General features: G+C 41.0%; 1 protein-coding gene across 1 annotated transcript in view; it reads left to right on the top strand.

Moving 5' to 3' along the window:
- Nucleotides 1–9886, top strand: part of TTLL5 (tubulin tyrosine ligase like 5) — a 267739-nt gene extending 257853 nt beyond the window's left edge. Inside the window, exon 32 of the mRNA XM_021099539.1 lies at nt 1914–9886. Within this exon, the coding sequence (XP_020955198.1) occupies nt 1914–1994 (81 nt within the window). The 3' untranslated portion in view covers nt 1995–9886. The remainder of the gene's footprint in view (nt 1–1913) is intronic.

An 11837-nucleotide genomic window follows, 5' to 3' on the forward strand; every position in this document is an offset into this window, starting at 1 on the left:
AAAAAAAAAGAAAACAGAGCAAGGAGAAGTTCTTCTTCTTTTGTCTCTAAATAACTCTAGACCTCTAAAAAGTCCGTCGAACGTATTTCTCTTCTGTGACTTTCCCGGTGTTCCTGATCCTTAAAGAAATACTGATGAACATGATGTAGCAAGGCTCAGGCATTTTCCACATTCCCAATAAAACACTTAGCAATATAATAATAACTAACCTTATTAGAACTATTTATAAAGCTAGAAATAACTCCCTGACACGTCAGCATTTCAACTACAAATTATGTTCTTCTCTATTACACATAGATTTAAAGGTGTTCTTCTAGGGGTTCAGAAGAGTATCCTATAAAAAGGAGAAGGTTAGGTTGCTTTTTAAAACATTTTTCTTTAAACCTACAAGAGGGAAAAACAACCCCCATAATAAGTCAAAAAGTTTACACGTCTCTCTGAGTTGGGAAGTTCTGCCTGTATAGGAATCACTAGACTGACTATGAAAGGTATTTAGCCCTGTCTGGTCAAGTTAACTCAGTTATTGAGTCCATGAATATAGCAAAAGTCTGTTTCCTGACCCCTTGACCCTCCCCCAAGTCTAGCCAAGCAGGCCTTAAAGCTGTGTGACCTTGTTCAGCAGGCAGTCTGAATGAGATAGTGGTTCATCCCAGGGCACTGTTGAAAAACAACTCGGAGTCCTTTCCTGCTGATGGTGGCTTAGTGACATTCTTCTTATTATGAACATTAAATGAGGTAGTGAATGTGAAAGCCCTTAGCAGAGTGCCTGGAATGCTCCATGAATGTTACTTTCCTTGACTTCCCTACCTCAGGCTATATATTCTGTGTTTGCTATAGAAGGGAAGGTGTAGAGTCAGCAAATTTGGAAATTTGAGAAGGAAGCTGGAGTGAGGGCCTCTGGCTCAAAGCCAAAGCCATTGGCCTTCCTTCTTTATAACCATGGTGTTCTTCTTGAGTTCTGAAGTGATGATAGTGAACTAAAATAGCAGAGAGCAACAGATTAGATAACTGGCATTTCTCTCGTGCTGATTTGATGGCGTAAACTACCGTTGCTGTAGGGCCTGAAGCATCCCAGCTGCCCTCATCCCTGGCCCTTAGCTTCCGCCTAAGCTTTTCCTGTCCTGGAGCCCAGCCTCTACATGCTCCCCTCCCCCCAACTGTGGTGTTTTTTTGTTTGGTTGGTTGGTTGGTTTTTGTTTTTTTAACTCTTTTATTGATCTATAGTTGGAGAAAGGGACCTTACACTTTTTGAACACCGATGCTGGATTTCATTTAGGGAAAGTGAGAAGCAGTGCCTTGTTAAGTGTTTGTCATTTGGGGCCCTGAAAAAATCCACTGTAGGTTTAGGCTCTTTGCATGGGAACGAGGCAGCAGCAGGTCAGGGTGCCTCTGCCTGCTCACATTATCAGTGAGACAACAAGAAAAAGGAACTCATTTTAATATAAAGTAAACCCAGTGGAGCTTAAACCCTAAGGACCTAGAAATCACTCTGACTTTCAAGTGAAATTATTTTCCTGGCAGCTCTCGGCAGAATGACCTATTTTTACTGTAATATTCTTGTTCTTTTCACATGTATTGTATACCTTTTGGAGATCTGGGGCGGCTTAAGAATAATAGATTAATAATAAAAATAAATAAAGCTCTTGAGATGCTCACCCTGGTGTCTTATACCCTCTGCTGTGCCCCAAACGTTCTTCTCTCCCCAGAACCCAAGGGACAAGAGTTTGGGCTGATTACCCACTTTTATGTTGTTAGAAAGCAAGAGAGAAAGGATAGATTCGGTGTTTGGGGCACCAACATCAGGGAAAACGATGATCCCCTAAAACCTTGCTTGACCGCTTGTCCTTTCAGCCAAGATCAAATAAAGTGTTAAGTAGGGGTTTTTTGTTTTTTGTTTTTTTTACATTTTTCAGGATCTTTGGAAGCTCCCCAAATTGTTTTCGCCAGATCCAAACCCTTGCCCACACAATCTGGAACTCTTGCTACAGTTATAGGACAGAGAAAATCAAAGTCGGTGAAGTCAGGGCCAATTTAAGGTAACAGTAAGAAATAAAAGCATAGTTTTTTATTATAACTTGCTGACTTTATACCACAGCAAGAGATTTAATAGCTATCAAGAGAAGTGATAGTTTCTCAAAATGACAAGGAAATTGACATTTTATAAAACAAAGCTCAGGCAGGACTCTCCAAAACCGTGGATCAGTTAAGCTACCACTGGCTTGCTTCTGTATTGACCTACCAGTAGGTGGCGCTGTGGCAGTAAGAAATGTCCTTGCTATCATGGAGGCTTTTGATTAAAAGTAAGGGGGCATTGAGACTGATCAAAGAAAGAAACTAAAGCCATAATTGAGTTATCACAGGTAAAATGTAACAGATGTATTGAAAAGCATGATATTTGACAGTCAAATTGCAATAGCATCTAAAGAGAATGAATAGTTATTATTAAAGATGATTATTAAAGAAGACTTTTAGACTGCAGATGGGTAGTTTGTGAACTAGACCTTTAGATAATGGGAGTCAGTCAGGAAGCAAAATTTTTTTAAAACTTTTTGGTGAGATTGATTAATTATGCTTTTTCTCTGAGTTACTTAAGATAAACGTACCGTAATTGGACGCAAAACAAACTATAAACCCCATCCTTCCACCCATACAGAAAGAGCTTCTACACTGAAGGAATGACCTGACTTGATAAGGCTGTACCCACACTTCACCAAAGTGGCCCCCAGTATTTTGTTGCCAGCTATGGCCTTCAAAACTTTTCAGAAAATTCTGTGAAACCTCAAGGTTTTAATGATTCCTTTCCTCTTTGCTTTACCCTACACACTAATGCATTAATGGCACACCTGCTATGAGCTTAATACTCTTCTTACCTCTAGGAGAATATTTATAAACTTATTTGAGAAGCATTATTCATCAAACTACCCCAGGAGAGCAAGGGAGGGAGGAAAATTATTTACCCACCACAGGATTCATTTACATTGGATCAGAAAGCTTCAAATATCTTTCCCCAGCCCATCTAAACTCCTTCCAAAAAGGAATAAGAAGAGAGAAGAGAACACCAAATCCATGGCTTGGTCATCTACCAAAATGTACCAGAGAAACTGAAAACAACCAGAATTTTATTAGTAATACTTAGCCAATGGTCCTTTAATTCTGATACTGAGCAGCCTATCCGGTGAGGAACGACTCATAAAATATAGAAAACTAAAGCAAGAAGGTCAATATTTCCTTCAGGAGACTGGCAGCCAGAAGAATGAATATGACATCAAGCTCCAAACCAAACCAATGGCCTGCCAAGAAGTACTAATGTCCATCCGTTTCCAGCGCTGTGAGACTTGGACTTGCCGCAGTTGTAATATCGCTTTCCTTGAACCTATTTCATGAGTATCCCTTACAATCCACCCAGAACATTACATGGCAAAATAGGATCATCAGCAAAGAGGCCTTGGGAAAGATCCCATCTCTCAACATTTAAATTTCTGTTGCAAACACAGCACTGCAGAGCCTTGGCTGTATGTGAGCCAGGGGTGGGTGATCCCAAATGGCAGTGGTGAGACCACATGCCAAGTGTGTGTGGACCCAGAAGACACTGGGCACAGCATAACTGCCAGCCGGCTTTAGAGGCAGGCCCACCAGCCTGGCAGATGGCAGAGTAGTTAGCTAGGTTACCAGGTAAAGAGGCAGAGTCCACAGCCCATCACCCAGAGGCACGCTTTGTTCTTGTAAATGCAGCGTAGGCAGAACCATTGCTTGAGCAGAGGTCCTTTCAGCCACAGCCACAAAAAATGTCATCACCAGCTGTGACAGTCCCAGAACCTCTTCATATATCAGTTTAGCGAGGCAGTCAGGTTAGATTCGAGAATTTGAAGTGTGTTTGCATAACATGTTATATAAGACTGAAAAAAAAACATCAGTTGTACTTATCAAAGAATGAGGCAAATGTGCTGAAGGATATTGGGGACTAAAGGCTATTTGAGATCCCAATATGTTGCCCCAGGCAAGGTCATATTTAAACAAATGCATTGTTCTGTGTCTTTTATTCTGTGTTGTCAATTTGGCACCCATGCATCACAGAGTCAATTATATTAACTATATTTTCTGTATTCTTGATGCTTTGGTGTTTGGGTACGCACAGACCCAGGGAGAGACTTCTCCTTTAATTCCTAAAGGTAAGAACGCCTTGCCCACGAGCATGCCTTTTACATACAGACCAGCCCATCCCAAGCTTATAGCCCCATCCACCTCCTTATTGAACTCTCACATGGCAAGTCAAAAGTCCCCTGGCCCGAAATCACTCCAGTACCAGGGGCCAGGCAACTAGAGACCACCCCTGTAGCCCAGAGCCCACTAGAATTATTCAGACTGGCCAGTCTTAAGCTGTTATCAATGCCCTGCATAGACTTCCCCCTCACTGCTGTCTTCGGTCCCCTGAGCACACTGGTGTTTGCCCCTGTGACCATGGGTGGTATGCAGTGACCCCCCACCCTGGAACCTGGCAGTAAAGTCAGCTATTTCTTGCCAAGCCTCGTTCTCACCTCCTCCTTGGCCGCACTGACTTTAGCTCACCATACCCACCATGTACATTCTTAGAACACACAGCAATAGAAGAATAGCTTTGGTTTGTAATACAAGGAACCAGATGAAATTCAGAATCAATTCGGTTAGTATCACCCAGTTCTAAACAACAGGTCACAGCACTCACTTCATTATAGGCTGTATTGCACAAGCGCTGTTTTAACAGTGTGTGTTTTGCTAGTCTCACTCTGGCTGTAGCCACACAAGAAGGATGTGGATCCCTCCACATGGCAGAATTGCCTGGCTGCCAGCCATTGAAATGTCGTGCTTTCCTGTCCTGAGGCCTCTTTCATTTCATTTAGTAACTCTGTCTACATTCAGCAACAAAACTCAAGCATAGCAGAACAACCTGGATGGGAGTAGGGGAGGAAGAAGCCTGATTTTCAGTTTAGGGGGCTGAAGGGGGTTACTTCTAAGAACCGACTCAAAGGGGGTTCGTTTGCCTTAAAGAAAACCAGGGAAATCTATTTCTGAAATGGATTAAGAAATGGACCACTGAGATAACATCTGAAAACTGATATTGTCTCTTGCTGGGCTGGCAAAGTCCCAAGAGAGGAGTGATGATTCCTCAATTGTTAACAATTACTACTTTGTTAATAAAGAGACAGGGGCGTGCAGTGGCTCCTTTCTCCTATTACATTTATATTACAGAAGCACACACGTCTGGAAAAAATGCCTGGCCCCCTGGATTGTTAGAGTTGTACCTACCACTGCATCTTGTAGCAGATTTGTGCCATCCTGTGTATCATCCATTGGCTTTGGTGGAAAAAGATCCTGTTTATTCTTGTAGTTCAGAATTGGGCAAGTAACCAGCATAACACTGCCTTACTCTGTGAGTCTTTATCCTTATCACTCCAAGTTATCAGTCTATACTCTGTGGTTATTCATCCCATGAACCCACACATCGTGCTGCCAGCTTCAATGAGATGCTTGTTATAGGCACATACCTTTGCTTCACCGTGCTTATATCCTTAGGACATAATTGCTCCTAAAAGTTCTAAAGAACGAAAACTGCATGCTAAGCCATGCCTGTGTTTGGAAAATGCAAACTTTGCACATGGAACTATTTACAGCTCTGCTGGCCTGATCTGTAGAATTTGAACTAGGTCCCAAAGAGAGTAGGGATGTGATGCAGGGTGTGCAGAACAGTGACTTGAAGTATATTGTCCTGTTGGCATGATTGGCATTGACATTTATTCTTTCAAATTGCGATTATAAGGAAAAAAACTCAGATTCTCCCAAGTCCTCAGAATGAAGAGCATCCCTGGTTAAACAATAGTATCTTGTACTTCTTTGTTCTTATCTTTCAGATATGCGAGTTTTGTCCATTTAGGGCTTCTGCAGGTATCAAGGAGCCTTCTTCTTTTGTAACCTAAACCCAGGTTAACTAGTTATCTGATACCAGAAAGGAACAGGTTGAATGTGTGGAATGTCCCACTGGCTACATCAATAAAACAGCACACATCCCCCATAAAATGGGAACATACCTGGGAAAGCCAACCTGGCTGTAAGATGATGTGAAGAAAAGTCAGCTGCTATTTTAGAAGCTGCCATTTTATGTTGTTTATTTGTTGGTTTTGTGGTGGTGGTGAAGTAAAGAATCACTCTTTTAGATCAGCTGGACTGGAAAGTGACTTTGAGGTGTTTTTTTCCCCCCTTCCATTCACTTCTAATTTACTTCCCAGGGAAATTAAGACAGGTGACAAGCCCTAATGAAGATGTCTTGGAATTTGATGAAAGGTTTGGTTTTTTTTTTAGTTTATTATAGCTGAGCTGCAAAAAAGTTTAGGTAGTGTTCATAGTTATTCATCAGATGCTGGGATATGAAATTTTTAGAAATACGACCTCACTCGGGCTTCCTGTTTTGTATTTACTCATCCGTTCTACCATTTTCCAGTACAAATCACCTCCATGCCTGGTACATATTCTTACCCTCCTCTTTTTTGCAGAGGATTTGAGTTGTCTGAAGTCACCTTTGATTATCTAGATGAGCCTACCCTCAGATTACCAACCCCTGTGAAAGAAAGTGATTGTACATCAGCGCAGAGTTGAAACAGTTTTAGGAGCCAGACCTCAGGAACACCTGTAGCCTTATCTGGACAATTAGTGACTCTAGTGGCTAAACAGCGAGTCAGTTAGTCCAGCCCTAGGATCAGGTCACCTGTTGTCTCTCAGCAGCCAGCTCACATTGTCCCCAGGTTCACAGTTCTACTTATGACTCAGAGCCTCTCTGTGTGATTGTTTCTCTCCCACTTGCTGCATTCAGCTTTCAAAAGACAGAGTCAATATATTTTCCATTCCGTCAGCCAGCAAAGTGCCACTGGTGTGCAGAAAGGTAGGCAGATGCCAGGCTGCTACTAGTGTTAGCATGATTAGGTGAGGTAAAGCTGCCAGCATATGAATTTCTGGCAATTTTCTTCAGGTGAGATTGTAGCCCGCAGGACAGCATAGGCTTTATATCTCTAGCAGAGAATCTTAAAATATAAAAACACGTGCAATAAAACCATAAAATGAAGGGATAATCAAGGCCAGAAAACAAGATATTTCAAACTTTTCAAATAGAAGACCAAATAAAATTACTCTAATTGAGGTTAAATTTAGTTCTGAATCTTCTAACAACCAGGACAAAAAGGGATAAATACTCTGGGGGAAAACTAAGCTTTTTTTCCTAGCTCTAGTTCCAAAAGAAGTGTTTTGCATACTTTATATAGGGGGCAGTGAATGAAGTGATAGTGCCTTCAACGACCTAACATAACAGAAGTAGGTCATACTTCTTGGCATCACCAACACGAAGGCAAAATATTTCAGTGCAAGTCAACGAAGATGGTTTTCTGAGGGACAAAACTAATGTAACCTACGTCTCTTTGTGGTCCAGCATAACCCATGGGTAAGGTATTGGTTATTCAGAGGACCGGATGGGCTGCATGTGTCTCAGGCAATCTGAAAATACAACTTCCTTCAATTGATTGCTTGGTAAGAGCCAGTTGTGCTCTTAGACCAAAGCCCAGACACCTAGTCTTCTGCATTACTGGTTGAAGATGCATCTGTATGCTTTGGGAAGCTAGTGGCACAGGTTGTATATTGTGAAAACTGGAAGCTAAGCAATATTCCCAACCCCATCGTATGGCGTATTTCTTCTCTGTTCCTTTATTTGTGTAGACTTTCCTCTGCCTAGGTACCATCTGCCTCCTCTTGCCTGCCTTCATCCCCAGTATGACTAACGCCTATTGGTCTTCCTCCCTCCTTCCCAACCCCAGCCCATTCTTATGCTCAGTCAGCTTTCTGACTGTGCTCCTATGGCACTCTGGGATTACCTCTGCGGTGACATTCACAACACTCTCTATCCTTACAGATTACTTGACTGTTCTTCCCCCGTTAGACTGTAGTTCTCTGGAAGGCGAGGAGCAGCTCTGATTTGACTCTCAAACCTCGAGAATTAGCACAGTGCCCAACCTGTAGTAGGGACTTAAGAAATTTGGATTGGGAGTTCCTGTCATGTCTCAGCCATCAGCGGACCCACTAGCATCCAAGAAGACACAGGTTCGATCCCTGGCATTGCCGTGAGCTGTGGTGTAGGTCACAGACGCAGCTCTGATCCCACATTGCTGTGGCTCTGGCATAGGCCAGCAGCTACAGTTTCGATTGGACCCCTAGCCTGGGAACCTCCGTATGCCACAGGTGCAGCCCTAAAAGACAGAAAGACCAAAAAAAAAAAAGAAGAAGAAGAAAGACATTTGAATTGATTATGTGAATGAGTGTATTTTTGTACTCTGCATTTGTTTATTCTTTTCTGTAATACCTGTCCACGTATGCGAATACTTCTTATCCTTTAGGGATCCAGTTAAGTTTTGTCTCTTCCAGTGATCCTTACTCATGTAATTACATTTATCTTGCCATTTTTTAAAAAATTTCTAGGGCACTTACATTTTATATCACAAAGTTCAGCATTTCATTGTATCATGTCATCTTTTATCACTACTTACTTCTAGGGTGAATTGTTTCTTCATTATGATCAGAAACTGCTTGAGGGCAGGATTACATTCCATAAATTTCTTAAATCCCTAGCAATACCAAAAATCCTTCATTACCATGTAACATTAGCCTTTAAGGAAAGAATAAATAATACACATAATTTTTTTCTGGAAAGTAGTTTATTCCCTATATTCTTTGGGCTTCAAATAAAATCCTTAACCTCAGAAGATGAAATCTTTCAATGAAGATTTCATAAATAATGTACTTTATCATTACATAGTCTTCAAAATTAAAATAACTTAATCTGTAAATTACCTAATATTTATAACCTACTTCTTGCAATATTTTATTTTTTCCTTGCAATATTTTAAAACTATTTCCTATAAAATAAGAAAGGACTAGTACCTACCCTTCAGATAACAACTTCATACACATTTATAACTTTATACTATATTCTGTTACAAGGCGGGATTCAGTATAAAGATGTTTTAGACCGCACCCAAGGATCTCTTTATAAGGGAGCAAAATTAAAACGAGGTTTAGTTCTTGAAAAATATTATCCTTCAGCTTTTTTTTCCCCTCTGTACCAACTTGTTGAAGCTCTTTGACTTTATCACATAGATCAGGTTTTGCTTTAGAACACTGAACTACTTTATTCTCTTCTGAACTCTCTATGAATTCTTTAGGCTCCTCTTAAATCGTACAGTACCTGAAACTGGACACTATAGCGTTCGAGCTCTTCCTAGTATTGACTGAAGTATAAAATTATCATTACCATTTTGGAATCATATGTTACACTTTTATTTATGTTTGTACAGTGTTCTCAGAAACAAAACTAAAGTTCTCTCAACCCTTACCTCTCACCTTCACTATTTCCTCTTCCTTCAAGTTCAATACCATATGGCAAAATCACTGTCATCATCAGAAATAATACCTAACTTTTGTAAGAATTCCAATATAAACTGGAAAGAGCATAACGCTGAAGTTAATGTGACCTGTCTGGGCTCCACCACTTCCCAGTTGGCAGCTATGAGCTAATCACATAACCTCTTTGAGTTTCAGTTTTCACATCTGTGTAGTGAGCATGAAAACATCAGTCTTACAGGATGATGCAACTAATACCAATCAACCTGATTTTAAAATGGACCAAGGACTGGTATAGACATTTCTCCAAAGAAGTTACGCAAATGGCCAATAAGCACATGAAAAGATGGTCAGCATCACTAATCGTAAAGGAAACACACATCAAAATCATAATGAGGAGTTCCCGTCGTGGCGCAGTGGTTAACGAATCCAACTAGGAACCATGAGGTTGCGGGTTCGGTCCCTGCCCTTGCTCAGTGGGTTAAGGATCCAGCGTTGCCGTGAGCTGTGGTGTAGGTCGCAGACGCGGCTCGGATCCCGCGTTGCTGTGGCTCTGGCGTAGGCCGGTGGCTACAGCTCCGATTCAACCCCTAGCCTGGGAACCTCCATATGCCGCGGGAGCGGCCCAAGAAATAGCAACAACAACAACAACAACAACAAAAGACAAAAAAAAAAAAATCATAATGAGGTACCACCTTATCCTCATTAGGGTGGATACCATTAGAAATAAAAAAGCAGGGAATAGCAGCTTTTGGCAAGGATATGGAGAAATAGAACCCTTATGTGTGTTATTGGTGGGAGTATAAAATGGCACAGCTTCTTAAAGTAGTTCCTAAAGAAATTAAAACTATAATTATTGGAGTTCCTGTTGTGGTGCAGTGGTTAACGAATCTGACTAGGAGCCATGAGGTTGCGGGTTCGATCCCTGGCCTTGCTCAGTGGGTTGAGGATCCGGCATTGCCGTGAGCTGTGGTGTAGGTTGCAGACGTGGCTCAGATCCCATGTTGCTGTGGCTCTGGCGTAGGCCAGTGGCTACGGCTCCGATTGGACCCCTGGCCTGGGAATCTCCATATGCCGCGGAAGTGGCCCTAGAAAAGGCAAAAAGACAAAAAGACAAAAAAAAAAAAAAAAAAACTATAATTATCACACAATTCAGCAATTTTACTTCTGTCCAAAAGAACTGAAAGCAAAGTCTTGAACAGATATTTGTATGCCCATATTCATAGCAGCATTATTCACAGTAGCTGAAAGGTACAGACGACCCAGCTCTCCATCATGGATGAATGAACACAATGTGGTTGTACGCACACAGTGGAATGTTATTCAGCCTTAAGAAAGAAGGAATTTCTGACACATATTATAACATGGATGAACCTTGAGGACATTATGTGACAAATACTGTATCATTCCACTTCTGTGCACCTCAAGTAGTCAGATTCATAGAGAGAGAAGGTAGAATGATGGTTGCCAGCAGCTGAAGGTGAGGGTAGAATGGGGAGTTATTTTTTTAATGGTTACTGAGTCTCAATTTTTAAGATGAAAAGAGTTCTGAAGGTAGATGATGGTGATGATTGGCAAAGTGACTGTACTTAATGCCACCAAATTGTTCACTTAAAAAATTAAGATGGAGTTCCCATTGTGGCTCAGTGAGTTAACAACCTGACATAGGCTCCCTGAGGATGCGGGTTAAAGACCCAACGTTATCTTTGTGCGAATATGGGTTCAAAACCTGGCCCCACTCAGTGTGTCAAGGGTCTAGCATTGCCTTAATCTGCAGCGTAGATCACAGATGCATCTCGGAGCTGGTGTTGCTGGTGGCTGTGGTGTAGGCCAGTGGCTGCTGCTCAGATTTTACCCCTAGCCCAAGAACTTCGTTGTGCTGCAGGTGTGACCATAGAAAGAAAGAAAAAGAAAAATGTTTAAGATGATAAATTTTCCCCCTCCCCTCTGACAAGCACCAGTCTGTTCTCTGTGGCTATGAATTTGGTTTGTTGTTTTTGTTTTTGTCCTTTTTTCAGACTTTACATTTAAGAGAGATTATACAAGTATTTGTCTTTCTCTGATTTATTTATTTCACTTAGCTTAATGCCCTCAAGGTCCATCTATATTGTCACAAATAGAAAGATTTCATTCTTTATTTTTTTATGGCTGAATAATATTTCACTGTGTTTTATATATATATATATAACATATGTATATATGTATATCACATTTAAAAAAATTTTTTATTAGAGTTGATTTACAGTGTACCAATTTCTACTGTATAGCAAAGTGATTCAGTCACATATATATATATATATACACATGTTATTTCCCACCATGTGTAGCACATTTTCTCCATCCATTCGTCCATCAATGGCACTTTCATTGTTGTCATATTTCGGCTGTTGTAAATAATGTTGCAGTAAACATGGTTTGACTATATC

Source organism: Sus scrofa, chromosome 7 (genome assembly GCF_000003025.6).
Source record: "Sus scrofa isolate TJ Tabasco breed Duroc chromosome 7, Sscrofa11.1, whole genome shotgun sequence".
Lineage (NCBI taxonomy): Eukaryota > Metazoa > Chordata > Mammalia > Artiodactyla > Suidae > Sus > Sus scrofa.